Source organism: Emys orbicularis, chromosome 9, assembly GCF_028017835.1.
Source record: "Emys orbicularis isolate rEmyOrb1 chromosome 9, rEmyOrb1.hap1, whole genome shotgun sequence".
Classification (NCBI taxonomy): Eukaryota; Metazoa; Chordata; order Testudines; family Emydidae; genus Emys; species Emys orbicularis.
This window is the reverse complement of record NC_088691.1, coordinates 22301362-22323733: the sequence shown is the minus strand read 5'-3', so window position 1 is coordinate 22323733 and position 22372 is coordinate 22301362. Positions and strand designations below refer to the sequence as shown.

Below are 22372 nucleotides of genomic sequence, written 5' to 3'. Positions count from 1 at the left end.
CTTTCAACCAAAGCAGCAAGGGAAGCATTGGGCTAGGGACTAGGAGAGATGGTCTGGAATTACATCTGTATTCGTTATAAATCTGGAACTTGGGGGAACAGGTTGCCATAGCCACAAGCTGTAGAGAGTTTAACCCTGATGAATTAGGATCTTCATGTGTATTGCAAATAATGGGTCTTTACTCTCTTTAATTCCTGTCCCCAGATTTTCATTACCCAAAAGGGAGATGGATGATGCTCTGAAGTGTAAAAACCTTTTAGCAACCTGTGATTTGGGTTTTCATCTCATTTGCTGTACATGGTGATTTCTTCCCAGTTCTGTGTCCTGGACAGTTTTGTGTAATTTAGTAGTCTCTTTGTGAATATTGCCATTTGAGAAGATGAATGATTAGCTAAATTTTCTCAGAGATCCAGGTGGGAGGTTTGTTTGGGAATGTGACATCAGAAGGAAAAGCTTTTTTCCAATCTGGATCTTCTTTCTGATCAAGAGGGAAGAGAATATCAGAAACCTGAGTACAATCTAGTATGCTGTGAAATAGTTGGCCAAGGAAATTGGTACAAGTCCTATCTCCAAACTACTCTGGAGAAAACATAAGAATGGCCATAGTGGGTCAGATCAATGGTCCATCTAGCCCAGTATCCTGTCTTCCAACAGTGGCCAAGGCCAGGTGCTTCAGAGGGAATGAACAGAACAGGCCATCATCGAGTATCCATCCGCTGTCATCTACTGCCATGAGAGAATGTACTGCAGGGAACAGTCCTGCACTAGCAGGGAGATGAGCTGATGATCTAATAGGTGTCTTCAATGTCCAACCTCCCTGATTAGGAAGAATGACATATAGAGTATGGAGGTTCTTTCCTAAGGGGTCAATATTACTAATACCTGAACATTAGGATTTCTTGGTATGTCCAGGTCAAGAATACCAGCCATGTAGATACATCCAAATATGCCACTCATTGAAACCAAGTGTTAATGGATGGTGGCAGTACAGCAGGTATGAGAAGCACCAGTGGTGAAAGGGTGAAGCAGCTGCTTACTAAAATGAATGTTATTCTGTACTGATACGTTTCTAGTGTGTGGGTGGAAGTGGATAAGCCTTTTTAAGAATGCAAGTGTTACAGGATCTGCATGTTGCCTCTTTAGTCTTGTATCATCCTTTAGTTATAATTAGTCCTCACACTGCAGCTTGGTTTGTTTTTTGTTTGTTTGGGAGACTAGAAAGAGAAACATGCACTGCTAAAAATAATAGCAGGCTGACTATGTCAGTACTGCATTTAGGAAATAGGTTTCAGTGCAATCTCTCTCTCTCTCCCAGTAATGCTGGAAGAAAATCAGGTTCCCTGTCCAAGCAGCCCTGAATGCAATTCCATAACTAGAGATGGGTCTGAGACAGAACCCCAGATCTAATAATCTCCAAGTCTGGATCCTGATCTGGAGCAAAACTTCAGTTGGGTGTGTGATTGGGTCCATGGGTATGAATTTCATGTTTTAACGCCCCTGAACGATTATGAAGTACTCTGAGATCCTCACATGAATGGCACAGTAGAAGCACAGCATGGTAGTATGATAAGAGATGTGTAGGATCAATAGTCAGTAGGTCTTCATTTAATGTGCTATAGAGTAAACCACACCTCCAGGCTTGCCGTCGGAAGGAGCCTGTCTGCATGGGGAACAGTTCATAGCTAAAACTTGTTTTATAAGGTCTAGCTGATTCTTTCTGCCAGATGCTGTTAGCTTCCAAACTGTATCGCTACTCATTGCACATAGAGTCATTGTAAGGTAGAGGTGAAATTGATCTGCAGAGTTCAGATCCAGACTTGTATCTCCACTTTCCCAAAGCTCAGGAGTACTTGGATACAGGGTTTCAGCTCATCCTGTCACTGGCCAGTTTCACAGTCTGGAGCTGATATTTTAGATCTGGGATTTTGGTTTGGGCCCATCTCTGAGTCATGCAGCCATCCTAGGTTAGCATTGAGTGCAACTGCTGTCTGGACTTAGGGGTGGATTGGAAAGAGGGAAATCAGTGTTGTACATCTCTCAGGCAAATTTTCCGGAATTCAGCTCTTTCCTTCCTGAAAGGGCTGACAGACCCCAGGGGAAGCGAATGAACACTCAGGCACGCACGCTGTCTGTGCTCTGCTCAAGCCACGTGTGGCCTGCTGACTCAGGAGCCTGCATTAGCAGCAGCTGCAGACCTACATGTGGTGCCTTTCTACAGCTCATCTCTCCCCGTGGATATCACTCCAGGCAAGCATTGTGTGAAGGGTGGACTGGCGGAAGTGATTCAAACCAAACCATGGGCAATATGAGAGGGAAATAGACCTCTCTAAACTAGAGCAAAGGCTTCTGCCCAGAACTGTGCCATACCCATCGGGTGGGGGTTGGGAGGAAGAGCTGGGTTCATGGTTGATTAGAACAATATAGCTGAATTTAATAAAAGGTAAGTTATGCTTAAATCATCTCCTCCTAGTTCATCTGTATCTCCTTAATAGCCAGCTGCACCTTCAGGTACAGAATCCTCAGGGGGTGCTCAGTTGTCTATAGGGCCAAGTTCAGACTTGGTGTAAGTGGGTGCAAATCCATTGAAGTGCAATTGTTTCCATGGGTGGACTGGCCTAGGATGCTTGGGATGATGAAAACGTCCTGGGTTCTCTGGTACTCAGCCTTTTAATGGCCTATTCTTGATTTGTGTAGATTAAAGGAGCAGTTACTACTTCAAGGTGTCTCATGTTGCAGACCACCAGGGCTGGGAACCCCAGATTTCCAAAGATGTATAAGAAGTGTTTTAGAACTTATGGTCCTTGAGATACCAGACCTTTAATAACAATGTATTCAGATTATATTCTTCCTGTGCTTGTGGAATAGCATCCTGGCCTGTGATCCAGCGTGTCTGCCCCTACCTGCCTACGCCAGATCTGAATTTGGGCCTGAGCTCTTAAGTGATGTCTGAATTTCCACAGCATCCAAATTAGGATACTTTCCTTCCATCTCAAGAGTATGAATTAGGCACTGAAATAAATTTTCTACTTTTTAATTTTTTTTAGAAAAAAGTAAAGCTTGAAGGAGTATTTTCACACTGTCTTGTTTCTTTCATTCAAAACAGCCCTCACCCCACAGACTGAGACAGAACATGGTGTTTATCCTTTAATTCCTTTTTGTGTGGATTTTGTCCTGCAGCTGAGAATGACCTGGGTTCAAAGACTCTGGAGGTACGCAGAGATGGCAGGAATGGTGGAAGTAGATGGAAGCCCCTGAAGCCTGGAGCTGAACAGCTGCTAGTCAATAAAGTAAGGCATTGTTTGAAATATGTTTTTATCTGCTCTAGTGCTGGCATTTGTCTGGTGCATACTTAGCCTTATAATCTGACAATATGCTTTAGTAAAAGCTTCCAGAATCCAGAACACAGTTTCTGTAGCAGCAGATTTTTTTTTTTTTGTAATTACTGTGGATTATTTTATGGCAATATAAAGATTGTAGCATTAACCTTTTTTGCCCAGTTTAGTTCCCATCGGATATAAATCAGAGGCTTTACAACCTAACACGGGGCCTGGGCCCTCCCTTCCTTTTGGCTGAATATTCCTCGCAGATGGGGGGAAACTGTGTAATTTCAAATTGTCTGTAGTTTTATTACCGTATGTCCTTTGGATTCATTATTGTCGCTATCTCTGTGACATATTTATGTGTCTGTTCTTTCCAAAGTGTTTTGCAAATACAGATGAAATCCGGATGCTTTTCCTTTTGACAGTGTAATCTCCAAACTCACTAGTGAAACCCACTGGGGTTGTGGGGACTAGTCTGGATCTTTGTCTTGGAGGTAGAAAGTTGTGGGCAAGCTATCAAAGAAAATTCGCAAAGAGCTGTGCCAGCATTCCCCGATCTGCATATCACCACATCTCCAGGCTCAGAATTCTCTTGGTAGCTGCCTCATGCTATGTCTTTGCTTCTGGAAGTGAGGTTCACTACATGATACTCTTTGTGACACTTGTCTTTCCTGAGCCTGGCTCTGGGAGGAAGCCCTTCATTGGGAGCCGAAGGTGGCCAGCACATCTCATGAGAGGATCTTGGTTTGCCTTAATCATGAGCCAGCTACATTGCTAATCCTCTATGTACTGTACATTGAATGATTTCCCAGCTGGTGTGGGGAGGGGAAGCTGCTTTTTACTGATCAGATGGGAGACTCAGAAATAGCTTTAGACAATATGTAAGCAAATCAATTTAGGACCAGAATCAATCTGGTTCTTGCTTATGTTTGCCATGGTGGGGAGTAGGGTAGCTGGAGCTTTCCTCCCCGAGCTTTCTGCTGTGTTCAGGCAGGATGCACTTCAATTGCTGTATTGCTGATTGTTGTGTACTCTGATGTCTCACTGATTTCAGCATGATGCTCATGTGGATGACCGCAGCAAAGAAGAGCTTTTGGAGAACAAGCAAAAAAAGAGTTAATTTATCACTCTAAGGGCTTTCTTTTGCAGTGGGGTGAGCAAAGGCTGGGCCAGCACCCATGAACACTAGATTTCCCAGTGGGACCAAGGAGGGAATTACAGTACTGACCATTTACAAGGGACCCTGTTTTCATGATATTTCCAGCCCAGATTTTGAGAGAGAGAGTGAGGGAGATGTTGACCTGTAGTGGCAGGGCCCCAAAAGAGGATAAAGCAACCTTGTACTAGTGTTTGCCTATAGAGTCATGAAAGCTTTGGGTACTAGTCTGAGTGCCCCAGTTACGTCTGCTGTCACAACACATTAATTCTTTACACCCGGAAGTTCAGGTGTTTGGGTAAATAGCTGATCCAAACTGAGCCCACTCTTGCGTGTTGCCTGTTGCTATTTTCCCCACAGCTGCTGCCACTGCTGCCTCCCTGCTGTGTCTGTACAATTTTATTATGCCTTTACGTAATTGCCCTTCTTTATCTGATCAGCTGCCTTTATGAAACATGATCTTTAAAGAGGACCCTGCTGCTTTATGTCTGGTTTTCGTGATAGAAATGGCTCATTGGTGATAACTCATGTTGACTACTCCGATTTCCTTGTTTTGGATGGGTTCTGCAGCTTTCACTGAACACATGCAGGGAAGGGTTATTGGCATTTAGGAGTCACTGTTAGCCCACGAAAGCTTATGCCCAAATAAATTTGTTAGTCTCTAAGGTGCCACAAGGACTCCTCATTGTTTTTGCTGATACAGACTAACACGGCTACCACTCTGAAAACTGTTAGCTTTGTGCCTTGACTGCCACCTTCAATTACTTCTCTATTTAGTGGACTGAAATATAATCCACAGAGAAGAATCACATTCATTTAACCAAGAGTCAGATCAAGATGGTCAGCCCTTAATTTCTGCTCACATCCCTTGGGATTACAATCTCTTCCCAGAGGGGTAATTCTGTAAGGAGATCCTTCCACGTTGCTAGACAGCATATCTTTGGCATTAATTGGATGCAGAGTGTACGTGGAGCTGAAAGTCTCTGCCAGGTTACGAATACACACAAATCAAGAATAGAAGCATGAGCTGGTAGTAAAAGCACAGAGGTGGGTGTTAGGACACAGCTCTGTTCTATTCCTGACTCTGACATTAACTCACTATGTGACTTTGGTCAAGTCACTTCACCTACCTGTGCCTCAACTTCCCTGTCTTTATGATTAGGATAATAAGGATTTCCTACCTCATGTGTGTGTGTTTTATGGCTTAATTTGTTAAATCTGTAAAGGCTGGGAGGCTCAATTGAGGGACAAACTATTATTGTAATTGGCGGGCCAAAAAACCTGAAAACTCTTTTCTTCCCAGAGTTTGTGGCTGTTTGGCCTATTACAGAGGCAGCCACAAAGCTCAGATCTGGATTAGAACTTCATGTGATGCCCAGAGTTGCTAGACTTGTTACAGAGGTGTGAAGATAAGGTCCCTGTCCCAAGGAATTTATAATCTAAATAATTTAGAAACCTGTTGTTTAGATTCAGTGTTTTGGTGTGAGCTCCACTCTAATTATTGCAGCAAGCAGAACTAACCCAACCTGGTGGTGAGAGTTTTGTCACACCTTCCACCTAAAGCATGTGAAATATACACAGCTGTGAGATTCACTAACTGAAAAGCTTTTGAACAAACCTAGGGCAGATTCATGGTCTTGATGCAAAACCCTGCAGTTTCAAATGATTTTCTTGCGGAATTTCCAGGTGTGAAAGTTACAGGGTATGACCTTTATGGATATGGCTACACTGTAATTAAAAACCCGTGGCTGGTCCATGCCAGCTGACTCGGTCTCACGGGGCTCAGGCTGTGGGGCTGATTCTTTGCAGTGTAGACTTCCGGGCTGATTCTGCGAGGTGAAAGGTGATTCCGGGCTGTCGGACTGATTCTGCAAGGTGAGAGGTGATTCCGGGCTGTCAGACTGATTCTGCGAGGTGGGAGGTGATTCTGTGAGGTCTGAGACCCTGGGCTGCAGCTCAACCCCAGAAGGCCTCAGTGTAGTGAAACAGGCTCGGAGCCCCGCAAGCCTCAGTCAGCTGGCACAGGGCAGCCGTGGGTTTTTAATTGCAGTGTAGACATACAGGTTCACTGATCTTTTTAGTTACATAGGGTAAGTGAATCCACCAAGTATCCTTGTCATTGAGTGGCCCAGAGTCATGACAGAGGAAGAATCCCTCACCCTCTTCAGGGGGCAGCAGGGGCTGGGAATGCGGTGGAGGGAGCATGCTCAGATACCAGAGATACAGAAAGGGAGAACCCCCCTCTTGGTTATATTAAGTGACATCCATCCCTTGGCTGACACATAAGTTAGCATTGATGGATTTTGGAGCGAACAGAACCTCTGTCAGTGAATTAATGCCACTTGGGATGTGCCACTTGGTGATGTGCACACTGGACTCAAAACTGCCAGCTACTAACAATTTGCCATCTTGATAAAATGAGCCAACACCAACAGAGCTATTGTCTGTGCTCTGGAGCCAGCCAAGTGTTGAATAAAGAAGAGCAACAATATTTATGGGGAGCTGCTGTTATAGATAGCGATATATTCTGTTGTATGATACTCAAGCCCTATCAGAGAACGCCATCAGCTGTATTATATGATATGCAACATTACCATATTCAGGAGCTGGCTCTGAATGATGCATGCCTGTGGTCAGCCAAGTTTAATAAATCAAACTTTCTTAACCTATTAAGAACAGCCCTGCATTTAGCAGCCTTGGTATTTGTCACTGTTGTGATAATACACATTCCTAGTGTGACACTGTGATTCTGTTGCTACAGTTCTATCTCTAACATGCCGTGGCACTGAAGGTTAGAGAGATTTACCAGGAAGACTTAGACCTCATTTTAAAAAATACCTCTTCTAAACATTACTATTAATTGTCCTGCAATAGCATTTATAGGCTCTCATCAAAGATCAGGGCCCCATTCTGCTAGGCACTGTGCACACTCAAAAGAAGAGAGTCTGTATCCCAAACAATCTGAGGAAACAGCCCTGTTTCTGGTAGGTAACTAGAGAGCCATGCCGAAAGTGGATTAAAATGAAAAACTCAGCACCCTGCCCCTAAACTTTCATCTCAAGTCATGCAAAAAACATTTCTGAGGTCCAGGAAAGCTTGGTTAAGAAGCTTTCCCATCCAGCTGAATGACATAAAGATGAGATTCTGGTGCTGGAAAGGTTAATGGACCTTTGAACTTCCTTTTGATGAGCAAAGAGACCTGCCTGCCAGGGTCAGAATCAGAAGTGCCAGAATATTGTGTTGTGAGAACTGCTAGCCCAAGAGACGCAGATAACTCAGAGAAACAACTTTAGAGTGCTAATCAAAACACCTACTGAGATTTGCTCATCACTGCAATTAGGCAGCTTGTCACTTAGGCTGAGTTACAGGGAATAGCCAGGTGTGCAAAAGCTGATCAGGGTTTATAAATCAGATCCACTGAGTTAAAGGAGGCAAGAGTGGGATTTACAAACACAGATCACAATGGCAACATTTCAAAGCCTATCCATCTCTCATCTCCTGAGCTCAGAGCTGCAGGGCTGTAAAATCAAATCCGTGCTAGCCAGAAAATCTTGGCAAGATCTGTAAATCTGAATTAAGATTTGCAGGGTTTGGATATCTCTTGTCAATCCATTTATTTGCAGCCACAGACCAAATGGATTGTTTAAAAAGTCAGGTGGCTGGAAAGGGTGGTAAATCAAAACCACAGGCCCAGTTTTGGAAGAAACTATGCCTAGTTTCCATGCTGCGAATGGCAGTTTTTCAGTTAGAGAGCAAGAGGCCGGGTCAATGTAACATCGGCATTAGTAGCACCAGTGTTATCTTGGTCCTTGGAGGAATGGGGGCAGTGCCAGAAAAATTAATGAATGTCACTGCAGGCCATCGAGGGCACAGTGCTGATAGTGAGCGGTGGCCCCGGAACCCCAAGAGGCTGCTGTGTGCAAAGTGCAGGTTTTTGAAAATAGGGCTGCACTTCTCTGCATTTTAAAAACACTGAGTGTGTCGTTTGGGCAGGGGAATGACCTCTCTTACCTCTGGGTTATAAGCCAGTTAAGTGCTAAGTGCCTTGTCCAAAGCCGACTGAAGTCAGTGAACACGCTCCCATTCACAAGGCTGCCAAGTGTCACACACGCGTCTGGCAACCTGACGGGATCCTTGTGCATCAGGAGGGATGTCCTTGTAGTTGCTACTCCCAGCAGCCAAACAACCTCCCCTCTCGTTGCTCCCTCTGTTGTGTCTGCGCAGGGAAAGAACAGGCAGAGGAGGCGGTGGCTGCTGGTGGGGACAGAAGATGAGTTGGCTCTCCCCCTCCTTCCCACTCCCTACCTAGCCTCAACAGCTGTCCTTTCCCCAGAGCGCCCAGTACCCCTCCCCCCCCCCCACGCACTGCCGTGGCAAGGGGAATGTTTGTAAGGCTGGAATCACTCAGAACTCCAGGCTGGGGTAGGAAAGGCTTGTTGGGCTAGATCCACACAGGTATTTAGGTGGCTAAACCCCAGACTTAGGCACCTAAGTCTCAGTTTTAGGCTTCACTGCAATCCACAGAACTCCTGTCAAAGTCTGTAGATGCCTAAATTCACTCAGTACCAAACTGTCAGTGTAAAAGTTCCCTCGACACCGAGGTTTTTTGCGTTAGGGCATGTGCATGTGCACTGCTGCCTCCTTCTAGGTGGCCAGACGCCTATCTCCTGCCTAGCCTCAGAGCAATCCCCGAACCGGCGGGAGAGGATAAGGTGGAGGAGTTCCTGTCTCATGTGTGGGGCCTGATCCGGTAGATGTGTGCAATCAGGTCCCATTTAAAATCTGGCCAGAGAAGTTGTTAGCGGCCGTCTTATAATTCTTAGCCCTGTGGTTAGATGACTCTCCTTGGATGTGGGAGACCCAGAGTCTAGTCCTCCTGCTCCAGCCACCCTTTAATTATTTATCCACAGTGGAACAGCTGTAACAGGAGGGACTGAGAACATCCCCAGCGTTTAGACCCCGTTCAAATCCTTTCTCCCCCTCTCGCAGAGAGGGGACTGGAACAGGGGGTCTTTCACCTCTCAGGTGAGGATGGGGTGAGCAAACAAGGCCCAGGAGGTGGTAAGGATCTTTCCCCGGCGCTCACAGGGAAACAATGGGGGGGAATGGAACTCAGGTCATCCGAGTCCCATGTCTTGTCCACAAGGCTATTCACCTGCCTGAATTGTACCCGGCAGCCAGGAGAGGGGGTGTCAAGGGGATTTAACTACACTTTTCTGGATCTTCACTAATTAGTGAGATTTGTATTCTGTGGGCACAGGTTCAGGTCAGTCCTTCCTTTGCTGGAACTGCTTCATCCTGAATCTCTAATGCCAGCTGTATTTTAGTACCCTGGTCTTGCCCAGCTCCCTACTCCTTCCTATCGGCCTGTGATGCATCCTCATAAAAAGGATTAAAGCACAATCTTTTGTGCCAGGCAAAGCTGCGGTGTGAGTATTTAAGGTGGAAATCTTGCCATCTGCATTAGGGCCAGTTTCTTTCTTGTCCCCTGTGCTAGTAGCAGGGAGTATGCAGACCTGCTGCAAAAAGGTGTTGAATATTCACAAAGGCTTGCTTTTCTCTGACAAGCAACCTATTTCTGGAGGCAGGAAGGGGACTGTAATGGCAGTGATGGTGTACATGTGAGCCAGATCCCTTATGTGAAGCAATCCCAGGCTCCCCAAAGTTAATTCTATACCAGCACATTTATGAGGAATAGGACATTCAACCAAAGTGCTCTCTCCAGGAGAATGGAATGAAGGGAGGGTTGATCTGGGTTTTCTCCCAGTGACACCGTGCAGCCATAGCCAGGAGCTCTGCTTGGTATTCCACACCAGCTCTGTTGCTCTCTATTTTTATCTCCTAGTGCAGTGCTGAGTGAGCATTTCATTTGGTGGAGATATTTTCTGTTTCCTATTTGAAATGTGTCCCACACTGTATTTCTCTTGCCTTACTAATTTCAGGGGGAATAGAACATTAACTGCTGCATTTTGACACAGGAGCTGTAGCTAATCATGATGATAGTCGATCGCCTTCTGTCCATATGACTAGGCTGACAGAAAAGCATGGAGTCCCATGGATTTGTCTGTGCTAATTAGTTTAAATATCAGTGCACCAATGCACTCAGAGATTTATTTGTATGCGTGGAGGAAAGCCAGGAAAATGTATCCTCTCTAATCTCTGTCTTCCCTGGCTCTAAATATTCAATCATTTTGCAGCCAGGGAATGTCTGCTTTGTATATTTTTTTCTGTGGTTTACATTATCACTTGCTAAACCTATTATGAAGTACTATTTGCCACAGTTTTAAGATGTTTGTATGGTTTCCCCAGTACCCTCTTTCTCATTCAACTCTAGGAGCTTCCTAAATATATCCGTGACTATATTTTGCTTTCCAGTTCTGCAAGACCCATTTGTGTGTGCATACATGTAGTGTGCATAGCGTCGTGTGACATCACTAGATCGCACAGGAGGTGGGGTAGTCGTCAGTAAACCTAAATTGACAGACCTTGACATAACTAATACTGAACCCCATGAATGGTTAACTCGGCTGCTGTTGAATGCCCACCATACATATGCCTGTGGAGAGAGCAGTTCTAAAGTCCCTGGTGAGCAGTGAAACTGTAATATTGTGCAGCCTTCTAGGGATCTGAGGGCTAATGCTTCCAATCCATGGTGGCATATGAACTGAGCAGAGTGCGAGATACACTGTATGAACATACGTGGCTTGCAGTGAACTGCATGCTGATGGAGCTGTCAGGCTACGTCTACACTACAAAATGATGTCGACCTAACTTACGTCGGTATACAGCCACCGCAGTTACTAAATCGCTTGTGTGTGTGTATGTGTGTGTGTGCGCGCAAGCTTGGCTCCTTGTGTTGGCGGTGCATGTCCTCACCAGGAGCGCTTGTATCAATTGTATTGTCAGTGTGGGGCAGTGTAGTTAGGCTCCTGAAGGCCAATAACAGTTGACATAAGCAACTCAGTGTCTACACTGACACTGTGTCAGCCTAACTACATTGACCATGACTCTATACCGCTTGGGGAGGTGGTGTTACTAAATCGGCATAGAGAGGCACTGATGTTGGTAGAAGCCAAATTTAAGTGAAGACACTTCTGCAGCTAGGTTGAGGCAAAGCAGCTTTCGTCGACCTAACTGTATAGTGTAGATCAGGCCTCAATGATAATGCAATGGTGGGAGAGTTCCCCAAAACCGCTAGGGGTAGACAACAATCAAGTGAGTGGCTTGAAATGGAGAGGCAGTTGGTCTTGAACTGTGGATTCCTGGTTGTTCTGGACTGCAGAGAAGAGATATTTGCACTTCCATGCTTGAATCAAGAAGTTCTTGGCCTCCAGGTGATGGCCTTCATAATACTTTAGAAAGTTGGGTGCTCCCTGAGAAACTGCAGATGGAACTACCTGCTGCCAGACTATAAGCACGTGGCTTATGGTGATCTTGCATAATCAGCCCTCATGTAGTTCAAAGCAAAATCTCCTTTCTCTCTGCTTCCCAAAATCTTACCTCTGGTATGAGAGCATTGTCCCCTGCAGCTCCCAGCTCCTGGAATGGCCTTGCTGGGCATCACCCACTTATTAGCACACAATCTCATCCAATTTCAGCTGAGAAAGGGTCTTTTCTTTCTCATTTACACCTCTTGGTTTCTCTTTGCTTGTGCTGTAATTCATTATTTAACTCTGTCACTGGGTTGTTTCGCTCTGGGATATGGTTTGTATGAAAGAGGCTATAGTATAAACCCTGTTGGCACTTTGCTTGGCAGCAATGTATGCTCTGTGTGCTTTGTGCTTTCCCAGCACACTGTTCTCGGTAAACCAAACTCTGCATTAGGTGTAGCATGAAAAATCTCTGTGTAAACATTCTGACAAATGCTATTGTAGTACTAAGCAACAGCTATTTTGGTAGCTCAAGGCCACTGTAATTACACCTGGGTTTAACTAAAGAGAGAATTCAATTTGGGGGGATAGGCGAAATTACAAATATTCACAAGTCACAGCTTCAAAGTCCCTTCTCCTGTGGCTGTTAAGATTCTGAGATCTCTCAAATGCTGCAGAAGCCAGTGGTAATTATGTCTGTAGAATACATCATGGGATCAGGCACTGTGACCAAAAGATATCATAGTGAGCTGTCTAGAACAGGGGTCGGCAACCTTTCAGAAGTGGTGTGCCGAGTCTTCATTTATTCACTCTAATTTAAGGTTTCACGTGCCAGTAATACATTTTAACGTTTTTAGAAGGTCTCTTTCTATAAATTCTATAATATAGAACTAAACTATTGTGATATGTAAAGTAAATAAGGTTTTTAAAATGTTTAAGAAACTTCATTTAAAATTAAATTAAAATGCAGAGCCCCCCGGACCGGTGGCCAGGACCCGGGCAGTGTGAGTGCCACTGAAAATCAGCTCGCGTGCCGCCTTTGGCACGCGTGCCATAGGTTGCCTACCCCTGGTCTAGAATATGCATGTATGCACACCAGTGTCCTCTGGTGGATGGAATCTGTATTGCTTAATGGTGTATCATAGGCCTGATAACTAAGGGAGATCCTCCTTGGGCTTTAGTCTTAGAGGCCTGTGGTGATAATTGGGTCAACAAATTTACCCTAATTGTGAGCTCAGTTATAAAAAGTATATAAAAGTTTTATAAGATGTTACAATAACCTACAATAACAGATGTTGATGGAAAGTAGGTCATGTTGCTTTCAATAATGAATGTTATAAACAGGTGAAAGAGAACCAGACAAAATTAGTCTAAAGCAAAAGGCCATGTTGATAGTTCTTGAATCATACGTTGAAATCATGCTTGGTAAAAACAGAAACTATGGAACCGGAAATTAATGAACCAAAATTGCTTTGTCAGATATTAGGCCTAACTGGTGGATGCAATAATTAGGGGATGGGCTATGCCAGCCGTTATTCCTTTGTGGGTCCTTGAAGAAAGAGGCTTTGGGTGGAGACTATGGAAAAACTGACAGAAGCTACTGGCGCGAGCTTCACCAGTATGGCTGCCACCTGCACTGTTTGCTGGGAACAATAGCTCCAGCCCAGCTTAGCTAGCTTCCTTTCTTTTACCCAAAAGACAGTTATTGCCATCTTTGGTACCACCTAAGAGACTGTCAAGTCAAGGGGGGGGGTTCCTTCTAAAACTCTCTCCAGCTAAAGGGAAAGGGAACAAGGGATGTTGTTAAAATGAAAGCCTGACTTTCCACTTTACATTTCAAATGCTTTAACTGTTTTTTCTTTCATTTTGGCATCTTTAGTAAAAGGTTAAAAGGATTTTTAATGGTGTGATTGCCATGGTTCTAAGCAGGCTGAGGTCTTTGTATACCAAACCCTGAGCCTTGTTTAACATTGTTTAATGTTGGACACTGACAGGTTTATAAAAACAACAAGGAGTCCGGTGGCACCTTAAAGACTAACAGATTTATTTGGGCATAAGCTTTCGTGGGTAAAAAAACACTTCTTCAAATGCATGGATCCCACGAAAGCTTATGCCCAAATAAATCTGTTAGTCTTTAAGGTGCCACCGGACTCCTTGTTGTTTTTGTGGATACAGACTAACACGGCTACCCCCTGATACTTGACTGGGTTATATTAACCTATTTGGGCCCCTCTATTCCATCAAAATTAATACAACAGGTCTATCTCTTTTTGGAGCAGAAGGACCTCGGTCTGTCCCTGCTGTTGTACTGAAGCTCTGAGGGGACACAGTATGCAGCACAGTGATAAGACCAAGGATTTGTTAAGGTGCTTCTTCTTGAGGGGAGGTTTTGTAACCATCCCCTCACACCTCCCTCAAACCCAGTGAAATTCATCTGACTTGAAGGATCTGTTACAGACTAAAAACTCAGGTCAGGTTTGACAAATGTCAGGAATGTGGTCCAAATCTTAAAGGATCTCTGGCTGGAACTGTGGCACAAAGCCTGTGAAAACCTGTTGTTTCACCAGGTGAGAATTAGCAGTTTTGGCTGCATTTAACTCTGAAGCTGAAATTGTGACTTGGGTTGAGTGCTCACCCCACACAATGTCCATGCTTTGCACAGTTCTAACTTGAACCAGGGGATAATGCCAGAGATGTATAATGTGGCTTTACAGCAGGCTTGGTCTTGGCCCATCAACTATGTATTGTCAAGTATTTAAAGGATGTTAACACTGCAGAAGGAGGGCGTATAAAGATCAATGTGATGAAAAGGCAAAGGAAAACTTGGAATGAATATCAGAGAAACTTTCCTTTATGGTAAAATCAAACAGCCTGAAATAATCTCCTAAATGAAGCAATGACAGTTCCACTTGCCTGATTTATAAATGAACAGGCAACAATCCTCCTGTTGTCCCCCAGGGATGGAATAATTCCCCAATTCATTAATTAATTAACACCTTGCAGAGGTGTTAATGGCCTACTTCATTTATAATAGTCCCTTGCAACACATGTTAACTGTTTTGTTTAATAGTCTGTTCCACCCTGTATGTAGCTGTGATACTGTGAGTACCTTTCCCAGACCTGGAGAAGAACTCTGGGGAGCTGGAAAGCTTGTCTGTCTCACCAACAGAAGTTGGTCCAATAAAAGATATTACCTCACCCACCCTGTATCTCTCTTAATTCCCCAACTGGTCTTTTCCCATCAATAATTTCTAGGAGTCTGTATTGTTGTGTTGTCCAAAAATCTTTGGAGTCATCAGGGTTGTTAGAGACTAAATAATGGCCTATTGCAATCCAGTGCCATCCTTTAGCTTTTGCCAGCAGCAAATATCACCTGGGTACCTTCATCATGATGCAAGAAAATTCTTCCAAGCAGCCTTGTTGACAGGAGTTGTGAGGATTTAAGGGAAAGCAAAACCGTTTCAAGCTGTCATGCTGCATTAATGTCCATCGGCTCAAACAGCTCCAGGGAAATGAGTTCAGGAGAGAGCTGCAGAAGCAAGCAGGAAGAACCAATTGGTAGGCGGCTGTCATAATTGCCCGAATCCTTTGGCATGGGTCAAGGGAGGGACTTATTGGTGGGGAGGAGGAGTGATGTGATTGGGCCAGTGATGTGACTGGGACTCTGGATTTGAGTCTTGGATAAATTCCTGAATGTTCTTCCTCTTCATTACCCTGCAATACCCAGCCATCATGGATTGATGATTTCTGATCATCTTGGGTGAAAGTCCCCCCATCTTCCCAGCACCAGTACAAGGCCTAGGTACTATTGAAGACCTATTCTGAAAGGTTTCGATGGGACTTAAGTGGTACATAGGCCTTGAGCTGCTCCTTGCTCAAGAGTGAATTTCACCCCAGTGAGGAAAATGTGGGGATGGGCAAGTAGTATGGTGCTGTGTCTATTCCTGATAAAACATGTTTATGAAAATCTACATGGGAATTCAGTGTGGCCTTTGAGCATCTGGTGACTTGTTGCTTTGCTTGATGTCACCAAACTGTGGGCACCCCGCAAATGAAGTTCTCTGCTGCTCTCTCTGATTTGGTAAGCGATCAAGAAGAGATCAAGCAAAACAATTAGTGAGAGTTGAAATAATTCCCAAGTCAAATGCAAGTTTGTGCTTGGGGAGGCATAGAGACCTGGATGCCAAGCGAAGTAGGTTCCCAAAAAACAAAGATAGCCTTAGTACTAACTGATTCCCCTTTCCCTCCCACAAAAACCTTCTGGAGCCAACAACAAATAACCTCAGTCAATATTCTCTGCATTTTGAATATCGTTTTGCTCTTTGTTGATTTTAAATATAAACTTTCAGGTGACTTCGTCCTTCGAATGGGGAATAAGCAGGCCCCCATTGAGACGAGGTTGAAGTATGTGGCTGGCTTCTGAAGGGGACTTGACATGCTGCAAATGTACTTGATCTCTGACATATTTGTATGGGAAAGTGGCAAGCTGAAGTCAATGCTAGCATAATGATGGGAAATGACTGAACTGAATAGCAAGCGGTGTTGCTTCAGATATGTTCCCAGCGATGGCTGGACGACTGGTTGCCTCTCTGTAACTGTTCTTTACTTAGGCAGACTAGAGCTAGACAACGCCCTCACTTGTCCTAGCAATGCAAATAAATAAATTAAAAGAAAAATTGAGCTGCGAATGTGGCTGACAATTCACTGATCTATTGATATTCTGTTCCCTGCTACTCCAGCCACTAGCTGCTATGCCAATCTGAAATGTTAAGTGCCTTTTCCAAATGTATTCCTGACCTCTTGGCTAACTATTCTTTGCAGTGAGGAGTTGGGAACCATCTTGAGTCTTCTATGCCAGGGGTTGGAACCATTTAAAAGTTTAGAAATGGCTGCTTGGGGCCAACCAAAACTTTTCTAAGATTTCCCACTGGAAGAGACCTGGTCAGCTCTGTCGTCCGTGGTAATGAAAATGGTGCCGTTGATGGCACTGAAGAGAAATGGGATAATGCCAAAGGAAAATGCTTGTGTCATGGATTTGCCATTGGCTCCCAGATAGTCAAATATAGGGACTGTTGGCTAGCTGACTTCAGCTCTCCTGATGATATAGGAAAGCTGGTCCCAGGCAAGAGAAGGCTTTCAAATCCACATCAACACCCTGAACTGCAGTGAAAATGATTAAGCAGCAGGTGTGTTCTTTGGAGAGCTAGCATACTAATGCTCTCTCCCTCAGAACTACTGAGCAGTATGTCACCGTGTAGTTTTCCCTGTAATTGCATAATATGGGCACAAGATGCCTAATTCCCTTGCTGCTACACTACAGTGTAATCAAATGACCAAAATTGTAAGTAAAAAGCATGAGAGCATTGTGTCACGATGCAGTGTAAGATCAAAGCACTTCCAGAACCTCCTCCTATCGACTGACAGTCTAATGCTTAGAGCAGTTGGTTCTTTCTTGGCGTGGAATTAATCCCTGCCTTGTGCATCTCTGGAGACCCTAGTGATAGTGGATTTGATAAGGGGCCTTGTGGACATGACATTAGCTGGTAGCGTTCTTGAATCCACTGACTATGCCATGTCACTAAAGCCTAAGCATGAACTGAAGTGAAACCTTGATGACTCCTTTTAATTTTGTGTGCAGGGGATGGGTGGAGGTGGGCAGGCAGGAGGGAGGAAGAAAGAGGTGGAACATCTCAAGGGCATAGCAGTGAATCACTTTGTACCCAATCTCCTTTTCACACTCTCCATGACAGTAGGAACAAAGACCTCACCTGATGGAATTAGCAACATGTAGGATATGTCTATACTTAAACCACTAAAGCGGTACAGCTGCCGTGCTGAGCTGCGCTGTGGTAGCACTTCAGTGTAAATGCTATCTGTGCCGATCGGAGGAGTATTCTTGTTGGCATAGGTAATCCACCTCCCCGAGAGGCAGCAGCTAGGTCGACAGAATTGTGCCATTTATCTAGCACTGTTTACACTGGGGGTTAGGTTGTCATAGCTTCATCTCTCCAAGAAGGTGTCGTTTTTTCACATCTCTGAGAGACGTAGCTCTGCCGATGCAAATTCCCATATGGACCAGATTTAGCATCAAGAGAAGGAAATGCTACTTGATATGGCTAGGGGAATTCTCTGCCACAGGACCTAGTTATGTGAAGTCACCGGGCTTGGCTGGTAAAAGAACAAAATAACGTGATGAACGGTAATAACCCAGGCCCAGTTCATTATGTCCTTATTCACACCATGCTCTCACTGAAGCCCAAGCTTTGGGTAAGGACTGAGTAAGAACATGAACGTTTGGCCCATTTTTCATTAAGGATGCACTGAGATAAAGGTAGCTAATGCTCATGCCTCGGGCATAAATGGATGGTCCTAGGGTCAGGAAGGAATTTTTCCCTCCCAACCTCCAGTATTTCACATTTGTGAAGTTGCTTGGGAGAAGGGGTGGTTCACCTTCCCTTGCTGTGTCTGGTGTTGGCTGCTGCTGGGCTAAATAGACCAATGGTCTGATCCACTGAGGCACATGTAGTGGTGTCCCTCTCTCTCTCTCTCTCTCTCTCACTCTCTAGCTCCATTCTTTGTCTCTTCTGCACTACCTCGCTTTAATCTTTGTGCTGGAAAAATACTAGGGATTGCTTGGAGGGTCTATAGCTTCAGCTCCCAGGTTTGAGTGTTGAGAGAGCCATCCACGCAAACACAGCCTCTTCCACTTCATGTGACAATTCTTTGTCACAAAGTCTTTAGTGGACACCGATGAATTTCCCATTGTTGTGGATGGTGTTTTAAGGCTGATGTGGGTTGTTAGAAGGCAGACGAGGTTCGGATTGGACCAGGCTCCAGCACATAAGTGTCTGCTGTGTGAAGTGATCACCTTGCTGGAGACCTCTTATTTTTTCTGATGCTCCCTTCAGTAAAAACAGAGAGCTAAAAAAAAAAAAAAAAAATCCTCACAACCCCATTGATAATCAGTGATGTGCCGCTGCCTTACATCCTGTGTTACAAGCCACTTTGCAGAGAGCTTAATTTTTTTTTCTGCTCTAGGCTAGAAGGGGAGTTGAACTTTATAAGGAGTCAGACATTTTCCAGCTATTATTTTGCAACCTATTAGAGTGGCAGATCAGGAGGTGGGAACCCAGTTATGCAAACAAACGCACGTCACTCCTGCACAGAAATAGCTACAGTATATGTGCACTAAGGTGGAAACGAAGGCCTTTGATACGCATGCAGCAAACAGATAGAGGAGGGTGGAGAACGGGGGCTGCAATGTTTTGTTCAAAGCCTCCCAGGAGATATTTAGAGAATGCATTCTTTCTGGAAATGAGCAGAGTATTACCGCTTACCAGTTCGACAGTGTAGGAGTTGTTATTGCCTTTCTGAGGGAAAAAAAGGGGACCAGGTTTTTGACAGAGATGATGCATTGTTCTCGGGTGTTAATCGTTTTAAACAACTGTTTTCCACATGGCGTATGTAGAAATAACTGCTTGCTTTCTTTATCTGTTTTTTTTCCTCTCCCCCTTCTCTATGTCAGTCAATCGCCAGACCAATGCAGGGTTGTTCCCTAATACACTGTTGAGTCTAGTTCTCAAAGTCCCAAGTGACAAGGCTCTCGCCCCTTCCCTTGGGAGACTATTCCACAGCTCACGGTCATGAAGTGGTTTGTGATATTCACCTTACATTTTTTTCCTTTTAGTTTCATCTCAGCCCGCCTAGTTCTACTTCTTCCTCAGCCTGAATAGTTTTGTGAGAGAAAGCTGCCATCACTCTGCAATGAATCTATTCATTTTGCACAGACAATTTAGTTGTTAGCTATACATGTGTGTGCAACGGCAGAGATAGAACCCTCCCTCCTTATTAACCCTTATGTTAGGATCTTTAACTCAAGGAAATCTTTGTTATTTATATATTATTACATTAATATATCTTTAATAATCACTTGCAGTACATTGTTCAACCATTGAATGACTTTGTGCACTGCACGTAGTTCCAGGTCAAGGTGTGGTGGTTACTGGTAAACAAAAGAAACAAAGCTGGAACTTGAGCTGTAGGGAACTGCTGTTTGTGTCTGTTGTCCTTTCTTTAATAAATGTCTCCTGCTTAAAAGGACCTGCTATTCCCTATGCCATGATACTCTTTAAGGTCCAGCCAATAGAGGGTGACCTAACCCTATAAAGCTGAGCAAGTGTGTGACATCTGATGCAGTAGAGGGAATACTCCAGAGGTTCAGATAATTTGGAGAAGACTGGCTTAAGTAGCCAGACTTTTGACCCCTATTAGAATAGCCCAGCTTTTTTAGGATATCCTCCCCTACCCTCACCTATGAAATTAGCATCTACAAAAAATCCCGACATCAAAAGTTGACTATTCCCAGACAGCCTCGGACATGTATAAATGTTTGGGGATGAGTGAACCTCCTAGATATTAAGAGGTCATTGAACGCTACAAAACCAAGCCTTTTGCAAATAGGATTTCTAGCTATTGTGATGTCTGGGCTGTGCCAGTAGGAACACTGCGGTTTTCCCAAATAGCTGACCCCAGCTGAAAATCAGCATGCAAAACTACACAGCGAAAGGGGAGATTAGTGCTGATTTATTGGCCTGTCAATTAAATGAGAGCACCAGGATTCTCGCCGCACGGCTGAGAGATAAATAACATGATGACAGCGAAGATCAGCCATATCACTATGTCCTAAATGCAACTGTTCACTTCTATACATTTGTATTAATTAAAGTATTCATACATCCTGCACACTTCAACATCAATTTCAAAAATTATTTTGAACCATGGCCAGGAGACTACATTGTTACAACATCTACTTTCCCTCCATCTATTAGCAGGAAGAGGCTAATTGAGGAAATCACAGGCAGATTTAATTGGGGACAGAGGGAAGTCGTGGGGGGGGGGGGGGGAGAGGATATGGAGGGGAGGAGAGATGCAGAACACAAAACTAGGTCAGAAGTTTGATGGTAGGTAACTATTGCTTGACACTGGAAGACTGAGCGGAATGAAGGTTTTCTTTTTTTTAGGGAGCCTTGAATCTGCTGCAGTTAAAGCATTAACCAGTAATTGGTTGTGATGCAAAAGGAGTTTCCACCGTAACTTTATATAACATGCCGCATACAGACTGACATGGTTGCAGGTTCCCTGCATGCCACAGGGTGTGTTACCAGCTGTGGCCATTTACAATGTTTGTAAGGAAAGCAGGGTGACCGTTGTCTCTTGAGCTTGGATTTGGGGAGGTTGGAAGGGTTCTGTGAAATCCTAGTGCCTCACATTGCCCTGGGAGAGAAAAAGAATGAACAAAATTAAAGTTTCAAGGGGGTTCTGTTGAAAATGTGTATTAAAAACCCCTCCGCCTGCCATCACCTCTTTTGAGGTGGAGGCTACTTTGCAGCTCCCTGCCTCGGTTTCCCCTTTTCAGACCTGCACCCCACCAGTCCAAAGATAATTTAAAGCATTCCCCTCCTGGGGTCCCATTTATTTAGTACTTACACGGTCTAGGTCTCCAGGCCCCAACCCCAGTTCAGAGTGAGAGTCTCTTTCTCTCCCCTCCCTTAGGAAGTCCCCAGTCCTCCCTCCCATAGTGAGGTTCCAATTCAAGTTCTCTCTCTCTCTCTTCCAGCAGGAGTTTGGCCCTCCTGATTCCCTGGGTGAACTTGGGGTGAGACTTCTCACTTCTTTCTGCCTCAGTCTCCCCATCTGTAAAAGGGGGATCATAATGCTTAGCCGCCTAATAGGGTGGTTGTGAGGTTTAATTTGTTAATGTTGGTGAAGCACTTGTGAGTTTCTCAGATGCAAGAAGCTGAAGATTTGCAAAGTGTTTAATTTTGTTTTGTGTATTGGCCTCTGGGATTGTGTTGTCCAGCAGAAGGTGTGGGACAGTTTGGTCTAGTTGTAGTGATTTCCTGGCTTGAGAAAGACAGACAGGGAAATTGAAGTGTCCTGTCATGTTACATAAAATACAGCAGAGCGCGCTAGTATTATTATACAGAATGAACCATAGATTTGATCTCTGGCACCCAGCATCACAGAAAGTAGGATGCTCAGGGTTAATGAGTAGACAGGAGCTGATGAAAGTTGGGTCTGTGGAATTAGTCCGTGCCTCAGACTGAACTTTCCTCTATTCCTAGAGAGGAGGATAGGATGGGTCATGTCTGGCTAAAACTGTAGATGTTTTTTGTAGCTGGTCTATTTTCCAGGCTCTGACATTGCCCATGGCTTCCAGGGAGAGTAGCATGTGCTGGAGAGGAATCAGCCCAGTGTCTCCCAGGTGGGAGCGAAATAGTCCAAGCTAGAGATGATAATGATATTATCAAGTAACGCCCAGAGGACCCACTCAGGATTCAGGCTCTGATGTGGTCAGCACTGCATAAACAGTATGGAGTAATCCCTGTGCCAAGCAGCTCACAAGACAAATCAACAAGACAAATGGTAGCAGGCGGACAATATAGAAGCAAAAGAGTTAAAGTCCAAAATTCATTTTTTGTTATTGATTTCCCCAAACCATCCTGTCACCAGTATTGCCAGATCAA

The 22372-nt window shown here is 44.4% G+C and overlaps 1 protein-coding gene across 1 annotated transcript in view; it reads left to right on the top strand.

Moving 5' to 3' along the window:
* ARHGEF9 (Cdc42 guanine nucleotide exchange factor 9) overlaps nucleotides 1–22372 on the top strand; it is a 263094-nt gene that overhangs the window by 12165 nt on the left and 228557 nt on the right. The window contains exon 3 of the mRNA XM_065410528.1: nucleotides 3178–3287. Coding sequence (XP_065266600.1) covers nucleotides 3178–3287 — 110 coding nt within the window. The remainder of the gene's footprint in view (nucleotides 1–3177; nucleotides 3288–22372) is intronic.